The sequence below is a fragment of the Manis javanica genome, chromosome X, assembly GCF_040802235.1.
Source record: "Manis javanica isolate MJ-LG chromosome X, MJ_LKY, whole genome shotgun sequence".
NCBI lineage: Eukaryota > Metazoa > Chordata > Mammalia > Pholidota > Manidae > Manis > Manis javanica.
The window spans coordinates 13,628,404-13,653,140 of NC_133174.1; the positions used below are offsets into that span (position 1 = coordinate 13,628,404).

Genomic DNA, 24,737 nt, shown 5'->3' on the forward strand with positions numbered 1-24,737 from the left:
TTCTGAAATAATTACATATTCACAGGAACTTACAAATATATTGCATAGAGTCCCATGAACCCTTCTCCCAGCTTCCTTTAGCTATGACATCTTATATGACTACAGTACAACAGCAAAACAAAAAGACTAACATTGCTGCAATAATGTTAACTACACTCCACATCTTACTCAGTTCTCATCAGTTTTTCCACGCACTGATGTATACATGTGTGTATGTAACTCTGTAATTTAATCCAAAGTATAGATTTGCATAACCACCATCACAACCAAGATGGAACTATTCCATCCCCACAAAAGAACTCCCTCATGCTACCCTTTTATAGGCCCACCAGTCCTCCCTGCACCCTGTCACTGCCCCTTGGCAACCAGGAATCTATTCTCCAACTCTGCAGTTTTGTCACTTTGAGAAGGTAATATAAGTAGAATCATACAATACAGAACATCTACTCACAAAACACAATGTCCTTGGGATCCATCCAAGTTGTTCCCTGTATTCATTCCTTTGTATTGCTGAGTAGTAGTCCATTGTATGGATGGACCAGTGTGTTTAAACATTTACCCAATGAAAGACATTCAGATTGTTTCCAATTTGGGGCTATTATAAGTAAAGCTGCCAAGAACATTCCTGTACGGGTTTTTGTGTACACATAAATTATTATTCCTCTGGGATGAATGTCCAAGAGTTCAGTTGCTGGGTCATATGGCAAGTGCACTGATGTTATGTTTTGTTTTTTTGGTATCATTAATATACAATCACATGAGCAACATTGTGGTTACTACATTCCCCCCATTATCAAGTCCCCACCACATACCCCATTACAGTCACTATCCATCAGCGTAGTAAGATGCTATAGAGTCCCTACTTGTCTTCTCTGTGCTACAGTGCCTTCCCTGTGCCCCCCCTACGTTATGTGTGCTAATCATAATGCCCCTTATTTCCCTTCTCCCTCCCTTCCCACTCATCCTCCCCAGCCCCTTTCCCTTTGGTAACTGTTAGTCCATTCTTGGGTTCTGTGATTCTGCTGCTGTTTTGTTCCTTCAGTTTTTGCTTTGTTCTTATACTCCACAGATAAGTGAAATCATTTGGCACTTGTCTTTCTCCTTGTAGCTTATTTCACTGAGCATAATACCCTCTAGCTCCATCCATGTTGTTGCAAATGGTAGGATGTGTTTTCTTCTTACGGCTGAATAATATTCCATTGTGTATATGTACCACCTCATCTTTATCCATTCATCTACTGATGGACACTTAGGTTGCTTTTATTTCTTGGCTATTATAAATAGTGCTGCAATAAACATAGGGGTGCATATGTCTTTTTCAAACTGGGATCCTGCATTCTTAGGGTAAATTCCTAGGAGGGGAATTCCTGGGTCAAATGGTATTTCTATTTTGAGCTTTTGAGGAACCTCCATACTGCTTTCCACAATGGTTGAGCTAATTTACATTCCCACCAGCAGTGTAGGAGGGTTCCCTTTCTCCACATCCTCGCCAACATTTGTTGTTGTCTGTCTTTTGGATGGTGGCCATCCTAACTAGTGTGAGGTGATATCTTATTGTGGTTTTAATTTGCATTTCTCTGATAATTAGTGATGTGGAGCATCTTTTCATGTGTCTCTTGGCCATCTGAATTTCTTCTTTGGAGAAGTGTCTGTTCAGATCCTCCATTTTTAATTGGATTATTTGCTTTTTGTTTGTTGAGGTGCGTGAGCTCTTTATATATTTTGGATGTCAACCCCTTAACGGATATTTCATTTATGAATCTATTCTTCCATACAATAGAATGCCTTTTTGTTCTTCTGATGGTGTCCTTTGCTGTACAGAAGCTTTTTAGTTTGATATAGTCCCACTTGTTCATTTTTGCTTTTGTTTCCCTTGCCTGGGGAGATATGTTCATGAGAAAGCTGCTCATGTTTATATTCAAGAGAGTTTTGCTTATGCTTTTTTCTAAGAGTTTTATGGTTTCATGACTTACATTCAGGTCTTTGATCCACTTTGAGTTTACTTTTGTGTATGGAGTTAGACAGTGATCCAGTTTCATTCTCTTACATGTAGCTGTCCAGTTTTGCCAACAACAGCTATTGAAGAGGCTGTCATTTCCCCATTGTATATCCATGGCTCCTTTATTGTAGATTAATTGACCATATATGCTTGGGGTAATATCTGGACTCTCTATTCTGTTCCACTGGTCTATGGGTCTGTTCTTGTGCCAGTACCAAATTGTCTTGATTACTGTGGCTTTGGAGTAGAGCTTGAAGTTGGGAAGCAAGATACCCCCTGCTTTTTTCTTCCTTCTCAGCATTGCTTTGGCTATTCAGGGTCTTATATAAATTTTAGAACTATTTGTTCCAGTTCGTTCAAGAATACTGTCAGTATTTTGATAGGGACTGCACTGAATGTATAGATTGCTTTAGGCAGGATGGCTATTTTGACAGTGTTAATTCTTCCTACCCAAGAGCATGGGATGAATTTCCATTTATTAGTGTCCTCTTTAATTTCTCTTAAGAGTGTCTTGTAGTTTTCAGGATATAGGTAGGTCTTCCTTGGTTAGGTTTGTTCCTAGGTGTTTTATTCTTTTTGATGCAGTTGTGAATGGTATTGTTTTCCTGATTTCTCTTTCTGCTAGTTCATCATTAGTATATAGGAATGCAACAGATTTCTGTGTATTAATTTTGTATCCTGCAACATTGCTGAATTCAGATTACTACATCTAGTAGTTTTGGAGTGGATTCTTTCAGTTTTTTTATGTACAATATCATGTCATCTGCAAACAGTGACAGTTTGACTTCTTCCTTACCTGCACTGATGTTTTTATTAGAAACTGCCGAACTATTTTCCAGAGTGGATGAACCATTTTGCATTCCTATCAGCAGTGCATGAGAGAGCCCATTTCTCTATATCCTCACCAGCATTTGGTGTTATCACTATTTTTTTATTTTAGGAATTCTAGTGTCCATTCTAATAGATTAACAGTACTATCTCATTGTGGTTTTAAGTTGCATATCTCTAATGGATAATAATGTTGAACATCTTTTCATGTGCTTATTTTCCATCTGTATAATCTCTATGGTGATATGTCTGTTCATATCTTTTACCCATTTTTAACGGGAATTTTTTGAAGACTTACTATTGCACTTTGAGAGTTCTTTATACATTCTAAACACAAGTCCTTTGGTAGACATGTGGTTCACAAATAATTTCTCCCATTCTGTAACCTGTGCTTTCATCCTTTTCACAGGGTTTTTCACAAAGCCGAAATTTTTAATTCTGAAGACGTCTAACCAATTTTTTCTTGAATGTTCTTTTGGTGTGATGCCTAAAAACTCTTTACCTAGGCCTCGTTCCTAAAGATTTTCTCCTGTTTAATTCTAAAACTTTTACAGTGTTAGGTTTTACATTTAAATCCATGATCCATTTTAAGATAATTTTCTAATAAGGTATAAGGTTTAGGGTGGAGTTCATTGTCTTGCCTTTGGATGATCAATTGCTTCAGCACCGTTTGTTGAAAAGGCTATAATTCCTCCACTGAATTGCTTGTGCTGTTTTGTCAAAAGTCAGTTGAGCATAGTTGTGTGGGTCTATTTCTGGGTTCTCTATTCTGTCTCACTGACCTCTGTGTCTATCCTTCCACCAAAACCACATTGTCTTGATTACTACAGCTATTAAAATAAGTCATGAAATAGGGTAATTCCTTCTACTTTGATCTTTTTTCAAAATTGTTTTAACAATTCTAGTTCCTTTGATTTTTCCATACAAATGAAAATAAAGTCTACAAAAACATTTTACTGGGACTTTGACAGGAATTACATTAAACCTATTGAATAATTTCAGGAGAACATCTTTACCTTGTTGACTCTTCCAATTCACACACACAGTATGCCTCTCCATTCATTTAGATCTTTGAATACTTTCACCAATATTTTGTAGTTTCAGCATACACATTCTGCACATATTTGTTAGATTTTTACCTAAGTATTTCAATGTTTTAGGGGTGATTATAAATAGCATTGTGTTTTTAGTTTGGGTTTCCATTTATTCATTGTTATAATATAGAAATATTAACTTTTGTGTGTTGATCTTATATCCTGTGACCTTGCTGAATTCACTTATTAGTTCCAGGATTACTTTGTAGAGTCTTGAGATGTTCTACATAGAGAATCATGTCATATACAAATAGGTGGTTTTATTCTTCCCTTCCAATCTGTATGCCTTTTCTTTCTTTTCTTAACATTGCACTGGCTAGGACTTTCAGTACTACGTTGAATAAAACTGGTGAGAGCAGACATCCTTGCCTTGTTCTCGTTCTCAGTCTTTCATCATTTAATATGACATTAACTGTAGGTTTATTGTAGATGCTTTTTATCAAACTAGGAAAATTCTCCTCTATTCCTACTTTGCTGAGAATTTTTTATCATGAATGGGTGTTGAATTTTGTCAAATGTTTTTTCTGCATCAACTGATAAGATTATGTGATTATTTTTTTCTCCAACAGCCTATTGATATGGTGGATTACACTAGTTGATTTTCATATACTGAAGCAGCCTTCCATACCTAGGATGAACTGCACTTGGTCATGATATGTAATTCTTTTTATATGTTGCTGGATTTGTTTTGCTAATACTTTGTCAAGGATTTTTATCTCTATGCTCTTGAAGGATATTGGTCTACAGTTTTTTTGTCCTGTTTGTCTGGTTTTGGTATTAAGGTACTACTGGCCTCGTGAATTAGGAGCCATTCCATCCTCTTCTATTTCTGGAAGAGATTATGTAGAATTGGTGCTAATTCTTTAAATGTCTGGTGGAAATCTTCAGTGGAACCCTCTTCCACTTAGAGATTTCTTTTTTGGAAGCTTTTAATTGTAAATTCAATTTTTTAATAGTTATAGAACTATTGAGATAATCTACCTATTTTATCTTGGGTGAGTTTTGGTAGTTTGTGGTTTTCAAGGAATTGGTCCATTTCATCTAAACTGTCAAATGTGTGTGTGTAGAACTCTATGTAGTATTCCCTTACCCTTTTAATAGCTGAAGGATCTGTAGTGATCACCCGTTGTACTATTAACATTGCAATTTGTATCATTTTTATCTTTGTCAATCGTCGTTAAGACTTAAGACTTTAAGACTTTTAAGACAATCCATTTTATTGATCTTTTTAAAGAACCAGTTTTTCATTGATTTTCTCTGTCATTGCATTTTCATTTTCATTCAGTTTGACATATTTTTTAAATTTCCTTTGAGACCTTTCTAAGCCTCCTTCTGTTATCATTTCCTTTTTGTTTAGAGATATATCTTTAGTCATTATTTAAAGGTGGGTCTGCTATTGACAAATTCCCCTTGTCTTCCTTCATCTTAGAATGTTTTTATTTTCTCTTCATTCCAGAAGGATATTTTCACCAGATGTAGAATTCAGAGTTAATCATTCTTTTCTTTCAGCACTTGAAAATGCTGTGTACTTTCTTCTTGACTCTGGTTTTGCATGAGAAATCCACTGTCATTCAAATCATTCTTTCCCTACAGGTAATGTGTGGTTTCTCTGTTTTGTTTTGTTTTTGTCTTTAGTTTTAAATGGAAGTGTGATTATGTATCTTGGCTTATCCTCTTTGGTTTTGCTCAGCTTCTTGAGTCTGAAGGTTTATCCCTGTTGCCCAGTTTGGGGAGTTTTGACCATTATTTCTTTAAATACCTTTTATTTCCATACTCTTCTCCTTCTGTGACTCCAATAACACAAATGTTAGACCTTATGTTATTGTACCATAGTTCTCTGAGGCTCTATTCAGCTTTTTCCAAACTCTTTTCTATCTGTTGTTCAGATTGGTTAATTTTTATTGATCTGTCTTCAACCTCCCAAATTCTTTCCTCTGCCATCTTTAATCTATTATTAAGCTCATCCAGTGAACTTTTTAATATGGAGGTTTTATTTTTCAGTTCCATAATTTCCATTTTTAAATATCTTCTACTTATTTGTTGAGGTTTTCTAATTTTCATTTGTTTCAAGAGTGTTTGTAATTGCTCATTAAAGCGTTTTTATGATGGCTGTTTTAAAATCTTAGACAGATAATTCTAACATCTGCAACTTTCTAGTGTTGGTATCTGTTGATTGTTTTTTCATTTAAGTTGTGATTTTCCTGGTTCTTGGTATGACAAGTGATTTTTTTATTGTATTCTGGGCATTTGACCTGCTAGAAAACTCTGGATCCTATTTAAATTTTAGCAAGCCGTCACCCTACTATTTAAATTTTAGCAAGCCGTCACCCTACTGAGATTAAACATGCAAGTCCTGGGTTACTTTTGTGAGCTGTGATTCCAGTGACAGTTTAGTTTCCAGAACCCTTCCAGTGCTTTTCTGGTGTTCTTCATTTGTGTTATTACCTAGAGGTCACTGTGACAACCTGGACGGTATTCCCTACTGCAGTTTCTATTCTCAAGCTTTTTAGCATGTTAATTCTAGTCAGATTCATGTATGGGTCAGTTAGGAGTTTGTCCTAGACTTCCTATACAGATTGAATGAATCCCTTTCTCCAGTTCCGTCTTCTCCAAGATCTTCACCCCTTTCTCTTAGGGAGGATGAGAGGGGCCACTTACTACTGCTGAGCCAGGGGCAGAAGGGTGAAGTCCAGACTCTCCACTGGTCTCCACTGACAATATGCCAGCAGATGAGGGGAGAGCTGCCATGAGTCACCTGGTACAATTAAGTAGGGAACAAAATTCAAGATTCCCCACTCAGTCGCCACTGACAGCCTGCTAATGAGAAAGGAGAGCACTGCCCCCAGGCCATTGCTATCTATATTTTAAGCCACACACATCTCATTTATTGTCTCACAGTTCTATAGGTCAGAAGTCTGGGTAGGCTCAACTGGTTTCTCTGCTCAGGGTCTCACAAGGCTGAAATCAGGACACCAAAAAGGCTGGACTCTTATCTAGAGGCTTGGGAGAATAATCCACTTCCAAGCTCACTCAGGTTGTTGGCAGAATCCATTTCCTTGCAGCAGTTGGTCTGAGGTCTCCATTTCCTTGCTGGTTGCCAGCCAAGGTCTGTTCTCTGTTCCAGTAACGTTAAGCATATTCATTCTCACATGATCCCTCCATCTTCAAAGCAGCAGGTCCTCTTCAAGCTTTAAATCTGACTTCCTCTTCTGCCACTAAGCAGAGAAAGTTCTCCGCTTTTAAGGGCTCATGTGATAAGATTAGGTCCACCTGGATACCTCCTTTTTAAAAATCAACTGCCATATATCATAAAACAATTACTAGAATAAGAGCTCATCACATTCATAGGTTCTGTGAATTTGGGAATGGAATCTTAGGAACCATTCCTAGAAATTCTGCCCACCTCATTACCACTGGTTAGAGGGCAGAATGGAGTTCATTACTTATTCCAGAGGTTCTGAAATTATAATGCATTAGTTCTAATGGACTTGAACATTGTTTACATATTGCTATGTTGTGTATTTGCAATAAACATTTTTTTTACAATTTTCAGCATGAGCATTAATTTATACATACTTAATGTATGCACATGTATATATTCATAAAGCTACTTCAGAAATAACATTGTAATATTTTCAAATGTAAAACTATAGGTCAGAGGCTAATCCATGTGCTTGAGAAGAGATATCAGATTACAAAGGAAGAGGCTGCCTATCAGTACCACTGTACCAAGGGGTGTCCAAGCTTTATCAAGCAGAGAATCACCCGAACTTCTAAAAATATTCTAAGGCCCCCTATCCCAACTCCTGCTCCACTCCAAAATTAGGACTATGCAACGCACCTGGAGCAGGACCAGGCTGGAGACCCACTGGCATGGAATGCCCAGTGGGCCCCCACACTCCGTATTTCAGTTTAAATATCCAGCGATGGTGACAGCAATACCCTAGATGATTTATATTTTGATCTGCCAGAAGCTGGGGGTTGAAACACATGATTTCAAAGTCCCTTTCTAAGCTCAGATAATCCTGAGTTGGGAGTTGGTCCAAAAGTTTCTAAACAGATTGAATAAAGCAGAGAAACCAGCTGAGCCTACCCAGACTTCTGACCTATAGAACTGCGAGATAATAAATGAGATGTTGTTTTAAGCCATTAAGTGTGTGGCTTCAAGTTTAGATAGCAATGGCCTGGGGGCGGTGCTCTCCTTCCTTATTGGCAGGTTGTCAGTGGACACTGAGTGGGAAATCTGGACTTTTGTACCCTACTTGGTTGTACCACGTTATTTGATAATCCTGTCATTAAGAAAATAGGACTCCATTATGCATAATCACCTAGATCAACTCTGTCAGGGCACTGCTCTCCGCAGGTCACAAGACACCACCCCACACATACACACGCTTCCTGCACTGCAGCAGTGACAGACCGTAAGGCAACCGCCAAATGGTGTGGGCTTTACTGGTCACACACTTGTCCTTAATTACTCCAGACCCTTCTTGGAGTAACACTTCTCACAACAGCATCTAGGAAAAAAAAAAAACTTTCAGGTGTTTTAGGATTTTGTTTTCTAAAAGAAAACTATGTTTAAAGTTTAAAGAACAATTTGAGCTAGAAATCAGTTGCTGTTATCTGAGAGCAATGCAAACATGGAAATTACTGACTGGATACTCGGGGAAGGCATAATACGGCAGGTAGCAATACTGAGGGGCTTCATCCCAACAGGACAAGTGGACACCCAGACAATGCTGCTTGCTTGAGCGTGAGCCCTAGCGCCAGTCTGCCTGGCTTCCAATGCTCTCTCGGCCCCTCACCAGCTTGTGTGACCACGGATAAGTCTCTTAACCTTAGATGCCTTGCTTCTACAGTTACTTCTTCTGAAAAGTGAGCACGTTAAAAAAAAAAAAACAGTACCTATGCTACTGAGTGGTATAAGGATTTAATGAGATAAAGCATGTGAATAGAGTTAGTCTACTTCCTGCCTGGCATACAGTAAGTGCTCAACAAATTTTAGTCATTGTACACAGATAGACTCAGGCAGATTATATACACCATGCCAGGCAGCCCATAAGCCTGGAATAGAATGTAGCCATTATTATTCCGTAAAGTAACACAAATCAGGGCCAAATGATAACCACAGGTTCATTTAGCATGTTCTAACAGAGCTGCCTGATGAATCCCATTGAAACCTTCTCAAGTGGCATTTTAATCAGGAACATCTTTGCAGAACAATGTCTAACACATGCTCTCCAGGGTACAGAATGAACAAAGGCCAAGTCACAGTAGCTAAAACTCTCCTCCTGTGGAAGAAGTTACATTCGTGACAACCCAATATTCCATTTAATGTGTCTCATTTGTGCTTATAGCCTCTGGTTCCAGCACACAGCAGACACCCAGCAAATGCTCCCGCTGTGAGCAGGGCCGACCATCCCACGCCCACACACATCATGACTAGTTGTTGTGAGCAAGACCATTACAAAACACACCTGGAGAAATTCCTGCTACCTTTCCAAGAGAGACAAGTATCTTGAAAACAATATTCTACACAATTCACAAATTTGATGGCCCTTGGGTGGAAACTTAAAAAGAAAGTTGATAAAAGAGATCAACTTCAGGGTCTCTGAATACAGAACAGCAACTTGGAAATCTCTACATTATGCCACTTGTTGATGTAGATTTGTTAATCTTCCTTAAACCAAGGACAGTGGGTCCCGCTAAGGGGTACTCCCCTGCAGCATCCACTGAGGCGGCGAGAGCCACGGCCCAGGGAGTGGTGGGGTGGCCCCTGAACACAATACCCTCTGTCCCCGCTTCTCGAGAACAGCAGCATCACTCCCCACCACCGGCCGCCATGAATGAGCACCTCAGCCCCGGGAAACAGAGAAGGAATGGCAAGAAGACCACTGTCTTCCCCCCAGACCAAAGGGAGTAGCAGAAACCCCGTGCCCAGGCCCCTACTGCCACAGCCAGACCCCGAGAAGCCCACTGGCATGGCTGTGGGCACTGAGGACGGCCTCTGACATGATGTGCTGACAGCTTCTTGCCTTCTGTGAAGGGACAGCGCTGTGCAGATTTGATATTTCAACTTACAGTGCTTTAAGAAACTGTACCAAACAAGGTCTCTTGGCTTTTGGATCTGTATGTGAAATAAAAGGTTAACAGGCAGTTATTTACTTGGGGTCTTGTGGCACTACTGCAGTTTCAAAGGGGCTTTGAAGCAGTTTTTATAGGAATCTTTTGAGGGTTGGTATCAAATCCATGTTTAAGTAATGGTATGAGGAGATCGCATCTCCGTGTTGAACCCATAGTTTGCCCAATTCAGAATGATTTCTAAATCTGTCCATTAGAAATTCTACTGTTTGTCAAAAGGCCTTTTAAAAATGCAGGATCTTCAGTTGTTTAAATTCAATAAACTAGTAAAGAAAATCTAGTTTCCACGAAAAAGCATAATAAGTCTTTTTCCAAAGTATAGAAAGCCTGGTTGAGTCGGACACAGAAATCCATCACCATACTACCTGTCAGTACACGTCCTGTTCAAAGTCCTCTCTCCTTTGCAACAGAACAGTCAGAGGCAAGCTAGACTGGGTAAGTGAAGCAGCCGCCCTCATGAGCGTCTTCACTTTAGTATACATTTGTATTTCCAGAGGGAAGGTCTTTCAAACTCTTGGATACCCACAAAACTTCTCTGACCGTTATTCCTCCAGAGCCTATGTCTCATACTTAGTAGAAAACACTGCACAGTTCTAACAGTCAAGAAGTACCCAATGACCTTTTGTCTTACTGACTTTTATGTCAGCATTTTATGGGATCTCACTGATAATTCCACCTCATAGTGTTGAGAATGCCAACCAAGTAAGTGTGAGCTCTCTGAACTGATGTCTGAAGTCACGAGTATTGTGAAACTGTTGGACAAGGATTCACTTTGTGTGTAAGGCAACCCCTGGCAGTACCTGGGGGCCACACTCCACCACTGAAAACGGGAAGACTGATGTGGCCTAGAAACAAATGAGCAGAGACATCATTAGAAGAAACGAGGCAGTGGTATTTATTTAGAGAGAGGTGTGGGCATGTTCCATGTTATTTAGTCATACTAGAGAGACAACCAAGTTTGAACCATGAAGGCATAGAAGGGTCTGGTTCCTCACTGACACGCTGTCTGTACAAGGAGTCAGGATGCATCAGGCCATCTGCTCAGGATAAGGCAGGGGGCAACCTGCCACTGCATGCAGACACAAGTGCCTTCGAGTCTACCCAAGTGCTCAGCCTGCTCCCAGCCTCCTTGCACCTCCATTCCAAGTCCACACCACAGGCACAAGCAGATCTGAGCAGCACGGAGAACTCTAGTAAGAGGACTTACTCTCTGTCAAGATTTGAAAAGCGCACAGGGGACAGAATGATGTTTTATTATGCGACAGAACGAAAACTTGAAGATGAGGACTCTCATAGGAAAAGGGTAAACACATGTACCTCCTTTCCTGGTTTGCTCCTCTGATGTGGAGAGAACTTAAAGGTCAGTTCCTGGGAGGAGAAATTGAGAGTTGCGGGGAAGTTACAGAGCACAGGTCCATGCTTGTGGAGTAGACGGTTTGTACAAAAACTTTTTATTTGTTTACTACCACTTCCCAAGTTTTAAAACCAGACGTTTGACAAGGATTTTGGCTCTGAGTGGGTTTGATGGCAAGGTATATGGAAAGAATACACTGCTAATATTTTGTCTAACAGTAACACAACCAGCCAGTAAGTGCAGTAAGGAGACAAGCTATCTGAGCTCTCCAACACACTTGCACACAACACAATTCGGAAAAACCCAGGAGGCCTTCTGCAGGCTTAAGGGATGGCAGTCTACTGAAACAAAGGGGGTATTAACAAGAAAATGTAAAACTTGAGAAAGCAAACGTCCTTCGATTTCCCACTCAACTACAAGAAGTACAAGATGAAACCACACCAAAACAAAACAAAATTTTTTCCAAGTAAGTACAGTCACCGTGCTGGGTTAGCAGTTAACTCCTCCACCCTATTAAAACTAAGGTATAGTCTCCATCCTGTCCTGCGTATTTTCTACAGCTCTGGCAGCCTAAGATACATTTCTATTATGAGGTCACTTGGTAGCATAAAAGGGCATCTTTTAAAACTTTTATTAGCCCAAGCTAGTAAAACCTTGTACTTTTACATTGCACTGCTTTGTTAAAAGCGGCATTAGTGCAAAAACAACAATGAGAAAGCACAGCAAAGTAACTGTGAGCTTTATCTCAGAGGGCTGCAAATATGCAAAATCCTGACTTTTTACCTCCTTGATTAAAAAACAACCATATTCACCAATCTTTTCACACAAATACCAAAAAAGGCTCTGGATATGCCAAAGAGAGATCTAAAACCTAAGATCTGGACCTGCAAACAAAAGCTAAGGCAATGGGAAACCAAGCTGAAAATAGTTACACTCAGCATAAGCCACCCAAGCTACAAGCAAACACACCTCGCCTCCCCCGAGGGGGCCGGTGGCACGTACAACGTGCTTGTACCTAACACAGACACAAACGGGCAGAGAGCAGCTCACTTCCTCACGGTGTCAGATCGATTTAAAAATCAGCGAGCATATTCTTTTAACCCCCACCGCAGCTTCCTGCTTTCTACATGTCTATTTGTGAGCAACAAAATGTGGAAGGCCTGGGTCCCACTGCACTTCACCAAAGGTGCCCTCCCAAAGCAGGCAGACACATGCATGTCTGCCCAAGGATGGTTTCAAGGCTTTTGCCTTTTTAAATTCCTTTGGCTGGCCATTACAAAATACATATCTGTGGATATGTGTCAGGAGAATCCAGAAAAAGGCTGCTTATAAACCCTTTGCTGGCCAAAATTACACTGTTGTCTGGATCTGAGGGTAAGGTTCTGAAAGGAAGATGCTCATAATTAAATCCAACATAGGGAAAATGAACCCCCTGTGAAAGAGCCTACATCTGCCTTTAAGAGGTGGCTGCCTTTCTGTTTTGCACAGTGGTTTCAGGTCCCAGGAAGGCAGCCATGTTTTGTTTTGTTTTTAAGTAAATGACTGAGGACTTCATCTTAGTACTGCTTATTATTGTACCCCATATTATGGTCTATTGTGGTCTGCTCAAAAAAAATCCAAAACTTGTAAATTAGGCGAAAAATGATGATCGTATGGCTTTTTAATGTCATGCTGATGCACTTTCCTAATAAGCTCCTCCTCCCCTGACAGGAGGGTCATTAGTTTCTCTCTGGAAATGTAACTTGAGTAACACTTTATTAGGACATTTTACAACCCTAAAAAAGTCAGAGATAATATGTAGCAAGACGATAAGGTATACCGCTTTCTTTTTTTCTTTTCTGGCAGAGATGATAACCCCAGGGGTTAAGATTTTATTGTCCCCTAAGAAATGAACCCGTTTTGAACATAACTTTGCAATTTTATTTGACACTCCTTTTTCTACTGTTTCTCATATCCTCACTGAATCAGTTCTGTTATTCTGCTAGTTCCCTCATTAAATGAGTTCAATAACACTCTGACACATGTTCCTCTTTATATGTTTTTAACAATGAAAGAATTGCTCTTTGACAGCTCATGGGCACCACAAACAAATGGTTCCTGGGAGATTAAGTTCTGTGCTTCAGAACTCCTCAGCGGTCACACTCAGAGGGTAGCTATACAAAGCCAGCCAGATTCAGGCTGATCAGCTCAATCGGCTAGTGTGGCACAAATGAGGCCCTGGCACAGGTATGATACCTCCCCCTAGCCACAGAGGCCACAGAAAAACATACACATTAAAAAGTGAGTGACAGCAGCAATTCCACTCCTCTGCATGTATACACAAGAGAAATGGGTGCCTATGTCCATAAAAAGACTTATACAAGAATGTTCAGAGCCTTTATTTAAAAAAACACCAACTAGAAACAATTCAAATATCCACTAAGAAGAGAATTGAAAACCAAATTATGGCATATTCATAAAATGGTATACTATACAACAAGAACAAAGTACTGAAATATGTAACATTTTGTACAAAAGAAGCCATATATAAAAGAGCACATATTTTATGAATCCATTTATATGAAATTGAAGCATGGGCAAAACTACTCTATGATGACAGATTACCCATGCATAGGAGAATGACTGGGGAAAGGCATGATGGGACTTTTCAGGGGATAGAAACAGGATTGATTTGGATGATGGTTACAGAGGTGACACTTATGTAAAAAAAGAAAAAATCAGCAAGCCGTGTAATTATGACTTCAACATTTTACTCTATGTAAATTTCATCTGAAAAATGAATGATTTTTATTAAAAGAGGAAAGAAAAATGCATTCTAAAAGAAGTGGGTGGAGCCATGTTATTTACAATAGCTAAGATATGGAAGCAACCAAAGTGCCGACCAACAGATGAATGGATAAAGAAGATGTGGTACATATACAATGGAGTACTATTCAACCATAAAAAAGAAAAAATTCTGCCATTTGTAACATGGATGGACCTAGAGAATATTATGCTAAGTGAAATAAGCCAGGAGGAGAAAGACAAATACCAGATGATTTCACTTATTTGTGGAGTATAAAAACAAAACAAAACAACATTAACAAAATATCAATAGACTCGTAGACACTGAGAAGTGACTGGTGTTCACCATGGGGGAGGGGCTGGGGTGGGTGGATAGGGAGGGTGAGGGGACTAAAAGGGCACAAAAATTCTCAATCATAATATAAGTTGGTCACAGGGATGGTAGTACAGCATGGAGAACATAGGCAATGATTCTGTAACATCTTTCTATGTTGTCAGATAGTAACTGCACTAGTGGGGGTGAGGATTTAATAATATGGGGAACTGTTAAACCACTGTGTTGTATATTTGAGACCAATATAAGACTGCATATCAATGATACTTCAATTAAAAAAAGTAAAAACAAAGAGAACATAGGAAGTTTATAGGAAAAATAAGAAGTGGGTGGGGATAGAGGAAGGGAGAAGGGAAGGGGAATTTCAAAAGATTCTTCTTCCAAATGTACAGTAAGAACTAAATAAAAGAAAAATAGGGACAAACCCAAAAGGCCGTGAGCCTAGATGGGTATATTGACATGCACCAACAAATCTCAGCCCAAGAGCTGGTGAAGCCCAGGCATTTTTTTAACAGTGGGTGGCCAGAATGGCAGGTATTTTTCTTTTGAGAAATTGAGATAATACAGAGTAGAGGGTGAATACTGAATCCCATCACTTCGGGGGACCAAGCTCAATTGGGACACTGATTAAGGATCTGATAAATAAATCAAGAAAACGCTTAAGGTAAGCTCTGTGACAATGGTAATACTGACATAAAAGCACACAAATAAACAATGGGGTTCCACAAGATCATCCAATTCAATCTGGGGACAAATTATTTCTTAAGCTAAATAAGGCATATGTAAACCCACCTGCAGAACTATTAACTTATGCCAATAAGATTATTACTCAAAAATGTATTTTTCAGCTTCTAGAACTCTCTACCGCAGTTTTGGTTATTGTCAAATTTGGTTATTGTTAAACTGCATCCACCTACTGGATAATAGCGGGGTAGGGCAGGGACATGGGACAAGCATCATGATTAACTTCTCCTGTCTATCATGAAAAATGCCAAGATATAAATAGTATAGTAAGAACAGGAGAGACTCCATCTTAAGGCTAAGATTCCATTTTTAAAACCAGGAAATTAGGAGGTGAAATTCCTAACAGAGACTATGGCAGATTAGCCAACAACTGACCCTATCTTAAGACGGGGCAAGTAGTCCTAAATGATATGTTTCCACTGCTCGGTGTAACCATCATTTGGAGAAGAAAAGACTAATAAATTCCTCATGTTAAGTTTATCTTACAGAATATCCAGAGGACTGACTATGGATGTTGACATAATGTCTCTCACTGGAGACAGACATCATGAGACCACACATCAGCCTACGCTCCCCTAGCCCTTTGCCCCATTCTTGAAATCCTTAAGAACCCAAATCCTAAACCTTTTTGTGTGCCTCCTCTCTGAGGTCACCCGCACTCCCGCCTGAGTATGTACTGTTTCATCAAATAAATTTTCTTGTTGCATAAGCCTACTGTAATTTGTCTCCAAACTCTTTTTCATGATAAAGACAAGCACTTGCTGACCTTCACCTCCAGTGGTAAATGTCTTTGACACTTTGCTATTTCATTCAATTTTCTCATCTTAAGCATAAGTCTTCTCTCTCTGTGTTCTACTTCAGGCAAGTAGGAAAGGGCTACTAGGTCTCTGGTTTGGGCTTGCAAGTTCCCATCACCTGGATGACCCGGACAGGACTGTGGCTGAATGATCACACTCTTTAGCAGCCTGTCTGAAAAATCTCCTTTCTTTGCTTTGGGAATTTCTCAGGAAATAATCTCACTCCATCCGTAGCTCCCCCAAATCCTGGGGTGGTAGAGGCTTAGTTCCCACGCTATGTAGATTCAAGTGGACACTGGATGCTGGGAGACCCTGGCTTGAGGAATTGGCCAGGGATTTGCCCAACGCCTAGCAGGGGCTGGATGAATTTCCCTTCTCCTCTGTTCTCCCTTGCTCTTTACTGACTACATGGCTGCACAAATAAAGGAGCCACGTCTCCTGGCACTGTCCAACTCTGACATTCACTACTACTCTTGCTTTCATGCATTCCTTCTTTACCTAAGCTAGTCTGACCTGTTCGAAAATTCTTTCCCAAACAGTCAAGAACCCTCCCCCATCCAGGTTAAGGTTTTTCCTAGTGTGCAGGGAGACCTCCCCACATGCAGCTGCCCAGCAACAATAGGCCTAAAACATTCCCAATGGGTGAAGGCTTGAAAACAAACTCAGCCATCTGAAAGAACAGAAGTTTCTTTTTCTGCCAAATGTGACAGCCACAAGTGGCACAGCCCGAGCCGTTCCTGCCACATCCTTTCTGGCCTGGGCAGAACAAGCACCTCCCCAGATCATGACTTCCCCTCCCTGGAAGTGCTCTAGCTGAGTGAGACAAAAGTGATTAGGCAAGAGCAGGGGCACTCGGTCCAGGGGAGAGGGCCCCTTCCTTCACCAGGAACACAGATGGTTACACACTCAGTAGGTGGCTGGCCATGTGCTAAGTGATTTCCATCACTGTCACCTTTAATCCTCAGACTGGCCCCATGAGGTAGTCAGGCTTGAAGAAGGAAACAGATGGGCACACTCAGATTAGGTAATCTGAGGCAGGATTAATCAACAGGCTTTTACCAAGGGTGTGAGGCACAGAGGAACTCCAAGACTGCCGTCTGGGGCTAGAACCAAGGGCGCAGGGATGAGGGGAACAGAGTGTGGAGCGAGGAGACTTGATGAGAGCAGTGTCTGAGGGACGCTGCACGAATGAGGCAACAGCCGGCAGGATAACCCTGACCTGGCTGGCCTCCCTCCTCCCCGCCATCTCCCACCAGTGCTCCCCTTGAGCCAGAGCCCATGGAAGCCACAGGGCGGTAGGCCCCTGCGGTGGCTAACACTGGCCCAGTCCAAGGCCCAGGAGATGGAGAAGGGTGCACAAAAGGCCCAGACGCGGGGGCCACATCACCCCGCTTCACAGAGAGGAGCCCTCTGCTCCCCAGTGCTCCTGAGCAGGGGGATGGGCTTGCACCCGCCGCCCTTCACAAACCCTGCCAGTGGGCGCACCAGCCTTGTGCTCTGAGCAAAGTCCAACTCAGGGGTTCTCTGAGTCTGTGGATTTGTGGTTTGGAATGAGGGGGCACTAAACCAAGAGGACACAGCAAAGCCTTCCAAAATAAGGCTTACCCTCGAAACTGGAGCCAACACTGTAGTCCCTTCTCCTTCCCAGGGTCTTCCCCGTCTTCACGGAGTCATCTTCTCTCTTTCCCAGATCCTCCTTTGTCTTTCCCACAGTCCTCCCTCCTCTCTCCTGCCTTCCTCCTCCATCTTCACTCCAAGTTTTGCCTCTTTTATCTGGAAAATACCTCCTTCCACACCAGAGTTTGACTCAACTTCAAGGATGGTCCTTGTCCCAAAACTGGGGCTTTTGTGTAGAAAGGCAAAAAAGCTCACCCTCGTTTACACATCAACAGAGTCCATCTGTGGCAGCCCAGATGTAATGCTTCCCTACTCTTAAAATGGGACATTGCTGCTAGGTTTAACTGCCATCCAAGAAAACATGTCTATATGCCCACAACTATTCACAGAAAGCACAGTACCAACAACCTCTCCCCAGCCTTCTGCACACCAACAGGAAAAGAGCAAAAGAAATGTTAGCAGGATGCCCCGAGGCAAGATCCGAAAGAAAGATTACATTGGGTTCTAGCTGTTCTAGGCTGGAAGGCAGAGTACAGGTAGAGGGCCTGGAGCACATCACTGCTTTTCAGCAACAACCCCTTTCAGATAACCTCCCATGTAGCCCTCAAGGCTCTATCCGGGGACACCTACTTCTTTGAGCCAGGTGTTTCCCCAGGGACTTCGGGGGAACCTGCAGGCAGCCTGGCCCACTGAGAACAAGCTGGCCTTCTCTGAGTTTGATAGGAAGATCATGGTACATGTTTACTTGCTTTGATGGTTTCAAAGAGTTCTCCTTTTCCAGTCCCATCAAAATGGGGGGAGACCAGATTTTTTCAGACCGTCTTGGTATTTCCCACAGGGAACAAGCCTCCAGGTGCTCCCATTTCTTACCCAGCTCCATTTACAGCTATTATTTACAACAATGTGATATGTAATTTCTTAACATGAATGAGCTACATTTTTGTAATTAACCCCCAGATGACTCCGACAAAGGGCGTAATTTTTAAAACCTTACTGAAAAGATAGATTTTGTTCAATGCTTCATGGCCACAGAGGGGAAAAGAAAACTAATATTGGCTCCTATCTAAAAAACAGTATGAACACAAAGGTGGAAAACAGCATAATTAGAATTCTGCATTTAGTTTGATTGCTTCTTGATAGGTGGTCAAAACTGGTCTCCCCCCATTTTGATTAGGATGGGAAAGGAGAACTCTTTGAAGCCATCAAAGCAAGTAAACATGTACAAAATAAAACAATTTAACAAGCTTTCTATTTTTCCAGCATTTTCTAAGTGACCCACAGTTTAGAAAGAGAACATTCCGGGGCTTAAGAAAGTATTTCGAAACAGGAGCTCTAGGCATGTAGGGCAAAGCTATACATGTCTTTATATGTATAAAGACAACTCATCCCCTAAGACACCCCATGAAATTCCCCCTCAAGTGCCCCCACAGCTTTGGTTGGTAGAACCCACACAGGAGACAGGAAAAGGGTTTCGCTTTGTACTCACTCTTACAAAGTTGTCAGGGAACAAACCTCTCCTGCCGTTAATCTGTCCCTCCCACCAGCCTCCATCCTCCTTCCTGATGTTGGTGATGATCTCACCCACGCTGATGGTCAGCTCATCGTCGTGCTGGGCCTGGTAGTCAAACTCCACTACGGCCTCCACTGGAAGGAACAGAGACAAAAGAAGAGCAGCTTAGATCACATGATGAAGTCTGCAGCCCAGGCAGCCCTGGAAGGTCAGTTAAGTCATACTAGAGGGACTTCCCCTCCAACAATACTTAAAATAACAGGGCCACACACAGCAACCTAATTTTGGTTAACCTGAGGCCTGTAGCACAGAAACCACAAAGTGCTGGTCCACCCATGGTCAGGCACAGGCAGAGTGGTGTACAGGTCTCAGGACCAGCAGGGGCTTCAGAGGGAAACCGCACAATGACAGAAAGCCACCAATATTGACTCCCCCTAGAGGAAGGCCAGCATCAGCTCCGCAAGCGTGGAGGTAGCAGGTAACAGACACAGGTTCGCCTCTTGGGTGTACACGCTCCCTTCTAAGACTAACTGTGTGATGCTAACCTTTCTGGCCCCCTGTTGCGCAAAATGTGGGCAATAACAGTTTGTACCCTACGGAGATAATATCCATCTCTCAGTGACAACATGTAAAGACAGCTGATAGAGAGGACCCCACTGGCCAAGCTCTCTCAGACTGCTTATGTCTGTGGGCACAACTGCCCTCTCAACAGATGGCTTCCTAGCCAGCAATATCATTTTGAATTGTTCTCCAATCTAGATGATTTTTTATATTTGGTAATAGGTGGAGACAGTGCAGACGGATTTCCTTGTTGACAAAGTGACAAAGATGCAAATCGGCAGAGTTAACCAATCCAGACACTGGTTAACTTATCCACAGATGGATTATGCAGTCAGGCCTTACCTCACACCCACCTCAATCAACCAATCTCCTGAGCTTTTCCTTTATTTGCAGCTCAATATGAATGAATGAATGGCTAATGAATGGCTATAAGGGTAAGTGAAAATTAGGGGAAACCCCAAGTGGTGAATTGGCAGCTCAGAAGTTACAGCAAAATACTGGAAGAGGAGAAATCAAATGAGCTCTCTAAAGAGCACATATGCAAAAATGAACTCAAAATGGATCACAGACCTAAAGGTAAAATCTATAACTATAAAACTTCTATAAGATAGCATAGAAGAAAATCTTGGTCATCTTGAGCTTGTCAAAGATTTCTTTAACAGGAGACAAAAAAAGCCTAACTTTAAAAAAATGTCAATAAATTGAGGTAGATTTCCCAGGAAAAAGGCTCCCTGTCAAATGGGCTTTGCATATTCATTAGGGATAAATTCCCACAGCGCTGCCAGGTGTGAAGACCCTGCCCATCCAGACTGGAGTGCTCACCCCATCCACTCAAGTCAGCTAACCCAGGCAGTTCATAATCGACTCAGTGGAATTTCCTTTCCTGGCTCATATTTTTCATTCCAAAATCAGTTGGCTGTCTCTGCTGTCACAACTTAGCCCAGGATGAAGTTAAGTTGTAAACCATTCTCATCACTTATTAACAAAAAGGAGGAGCATCAGAGCACGAAGAAGGCAACCTTTGCAGATTTCTCCTGGTTCCTGACAAGTATAAAGGCAGAAACACTCCAGTTTTCTTGTATCATGCCCTGCCTTCCAGCAGTGAAAACAAGCCATTATAATACTCAGAACCAGGTTGATCAAAAACCAGCTTTCTTCCAATTACCTAGACATGGATCTACTGAAACTTTGCTATCAGAACTGAGGTGACAGCAACCACTGTTTATGTGCCAGACATTTTTCTTGCATTACCTCATTTTATCCTCACAATATTATGATGCCCATCTTCCCAATTAACAAACCTGAAATTCAGGAAAGCAGTTTAGCGTGTTTTCTGAGCCAGTGCTCTCCAAAGTGGGATGCACACACTTGAGGGATTAGCTGACATGACAGGAAAAAAATTAGAACATCTAGTCATTTTATTTTAATTTTTAAAAGAAAATTCAACTTCTCCAATGTTCCATTTGCAGAATGACACTGATTCCTTCTTCTGGCCTCTAGGTCAGGCAGTCAGCAGTGCTGCAAGGGCAGGAAGCAGCCTGAGGGACAGTGGACAAGGGTGGCCGTCCAAGCTGGTGGCAGCTTTCAGTGCCTCGGGACACCCTGCAGTTCTGGGAAGCCTCCTGATGAAGCCTATTTATGGTTCTTACCTCTCACTAAATGGGCGAGAGGGTTGAAAAGACGTGTGTAAAGAAAGCAGGGGTTATAGACAATGCTCAACCTGCGACCAAGTAAACAAGAAAACAGCAGAGCCACTCCAGCTCCTGATGCGGCTCCTGGCCAGCCACTTCGGGAGGGAAACACAGCGATGAGCCAGCTGATCTTATAGGGAGATGAACAGAAACCTAATTATTGCCACAATTTATTAGACAGTTTTCTTCCACCCTTGATGTGGATGTAAAGTCCCGAACTATCCTTTGGAACTACTGGGATTAGCAAGACATTTAAGTCTGTGCATGAACCATGAAGACAAATACCTTTTCCCACCAATGTCTAAAATCATACAACACTCAGTCTTACGTTTTCCAAAACTTCACTGAACTTAGAAGCTTCTTTCGGGTTTTCTCGATCAATAAGTACAGTGATATATGCACATAATCTACAGACATTCAATTTTTAAAAATAATATATACTTTTTTTTTGAGAGGGCTTCTCTCATATTTATTGATCAAATGGTTGTTAACAACAATAAAATTCTGTATAGGGGAGTCAATGCTCAATACACAATCATTAATCCACCCCAAGCCTCATTCTCATCAGTCTCCAATCTTCTGAAGCATAACGAACAAATTCTTACACGGTGAACAAATTCTTACATCGTGAATAAGTTCTTACATGGTGAACAGTACAAGGGCATTCATCACACAAACATTCGGTTTTGATCACTCATTATGAACTATAAACAATCAGGTCAAATATGAATATTTGTTTGATTTTTATACTTCATTTATATGTGAATCCCACATTTCTCCCTTTATTATTATTATTTTTTTAATAAAATGCTGAAGTGGTAGGTAGATGCAAGATAAAGGTAGAAAACATAGTTTAGTGTTGTAAGAGAGCAAATGTAGATGATCAGGTGTGTGCCTGTAGACTATGTGCTAATCCAAGCTAGACAAGGGCAATAAAACATCCACGGATGCAGAAGATTTCTCTCAAAACAGGGGGGGTGAGGTTCTAAGCCTCATCTCTGTTGAACCCCAATTTCTCACCTGATGGCCCCCCTGCGACTGTGCCTGTCTTAGGTTGTTCCGCCCTTGAGGAATCTAACCCGTCTCTGGCTAACCAGTCATCTTCCGGGGCCATACAGGGAAATGTTAAGTTGGTAAGTGAGAGAGAAGCCATATTGTTTGAAAAGGTTAGCTTTTTACTTCTTTGCAGATTTATGCCCTGTGGCTTCTATGCCCAGCATTTGTCTTGAGAATATACACTTTTTAAACAAGAATAGGCTTGGAACACTGACCTAGAACCCCCAAGGCTTAAAGGGGAAACTTGAAGATGGAAGCTCACAGTTTGTGTGATGGGAACAGGCAACTGCATGTGGTAAGCGGAGCGGGGGTGGGAGAAGAAGCAGCCCACGGGGACTGCCTGGGGGAAAGAAGGGAGGACAGGCAGGCTGCTAAGGAGGAATCTGGTCAAGGGGTCAGCTCAACATTAAACTTACATCCTGAGTACTCTGGGGGACTCAGAACCCCATCAACTTCTGAAACACAACACAATGTCCTAATCAATAAGCCTCGTTTTCTCAGTATGTGAGCTTTGCCAGGGTGAGGCTGGGAGAGGACAAAGGAATCTGCTTCGAGAAGGTGGTTATGAAGAAGTAAACAGCTGCCACCTGTTGTCACAAACTGGAAAGAAGTGTGCCCTGGCTTTGCTTCAATCTCTCTTTCCACGAGCCCAAGGACACACCTTAACTGATGCCTGCTATAAGTAAGGCTGGGTCTCAAGGACTGGGGACTCAGGGATAAATAAAAGCAGAACTGCATAAGGTTCAAGTCCTCCCAATATCCTATGAGCCGGTCTTTCCTGATTGACCCTTTAAAATACCCAGACACTGAAGTCACCGCATGCACCTGCCTGCCTTCTGGGACCTGACTGCCTGTCGCAGCTTCCTGGTTCCTGGCCACTGGCACTGAGGCAATTCCATGCTGTGGTGGCTGCAATGGTGTCTCGCCCTCCCGGTGAGCCTCCAAATGCCTTCTGGGTACAGACCATCCTTAGCTCTGTTGAGGCCCCCCAGGAGTGTCCAAGACATGTAATAGGTGCTCGATGAAGTACTGATAAACTGACTGCTCAGCCTGCATTTTATAATGGCAGACAGTTCTCTGCCCAACAGAGATGCTACTGAAATGCCAAGTGTCGATCACATTTCTGCAAACTGAGTCAGATTCTTCAGTGCACTAAGGGCACTTGCTATTTAAAGAGCCCTGTGGTTAATTCTTTTGTAACAAGAATAATCACTTCCTGCTTTACCTTTCCTGTCAAGATGAATTTGTACATATCAGGTTTCTCTAAGAGGAGTAAACCTATGTATGGTCTTGTTAAGAGCTCATAAATCATGAGACTATGTCTCTCCTACCCCATCTTAGGGCTCTTTCCTGTGTCCTCGGTAAGCCTTTGAAAGGTCCTGGACTTGGCTGTTGGCTATCACTCGCTACATGGGGCTACTGAGTACTTGAAGTGCAGTGAGTCTGAATTAAGATATGCTATAAAATACATGGCAAATTTAGGGGAAAAAAGAATGTAGAATATCTGATTGATTTTTATACCAACTGCATGTTGAAATGATACTATGTTAGATATCTTAGGCTAAATAAATAACAGTATTCAAATAAATTCTTGTGTTTTACTTTATGAATATGGCTCCTAGAACACTTAAAATTACATATGCAGCTTATATTTCTACTACACAAGAGATGGTTTAGGAAAATATTTGGCAGACAGGAAATCAAACCTCACACAGCACAAACACAGCCAAAATAGTCACAAGAGCTCATGAGAAAGTCTGTGCCCCCAAAACCCATTTTCTTGCCTTCAGGAAGTTTTAGGTAGCTCGACAAGGATAAAACATTACCTAAGATTTTTTTTTTAATGGTACCCTTTGGGAAAGTACCTCTGGACATGAGCACAAAATCAAAACATTAAGCTAAATAAAATATATCAGAGGTGTAATCAGGGCAACAGTAAACAAAATCCCATATTTTAAGACACCATAAATTACAAAACATAAGACCATCTTCCTGTCAGAAAATACCACCCTCCAGCTGCCTGGTGTGCCGAAGGCTGGCCTCCACAGGTTTGCCACATCTACTGTCACTGCAAAAGCCAAAGCTACAGTTAACCCATGTGTATAAAAGACAGAGCCAGAGCAGACGAAAGATCTGCTTCAAAACCCAAACGCTTCACCCTCCCTGTGTCTGCCTTCAAACTTGCTGGAATGTCTCCTCCCCCAAAAGATGAAATGGATGGTTTTTA

At 41.6% G+C, this 24,737-nt stretch overlaps 1 protein-coding gene across 5 annotated transcripts in view; it reads right to left on the reverse strand.

Annotated features, from left to right (window-relative positions):
- SH3KBP1 (SH3 domain containing kinase binding protein 1) overlaps window positions 1-24,737 on the reverse strand; it is a 309,921-nt gene that overhangs the window by 245,275 nt on the left and 39,909 nt on the right. For 4 of the 5 annotated variants that reach the window (XM_037020504.2, XM_037020499.2, XM_037020500.2 and 1 more), the window contains exon 2: window positions 19,179-19,336. In XM_037020504.2, coding sequence (XP_036876399.1) covers window positions 19,179-19,336 — 158 coding nt within the window. The remainder of the gene's footprint in view (window positions 1-19,178; window positions 19,337-24,737) is intronic. The other variant, XM_073227329.1, reaches the window with a different exon arrangement.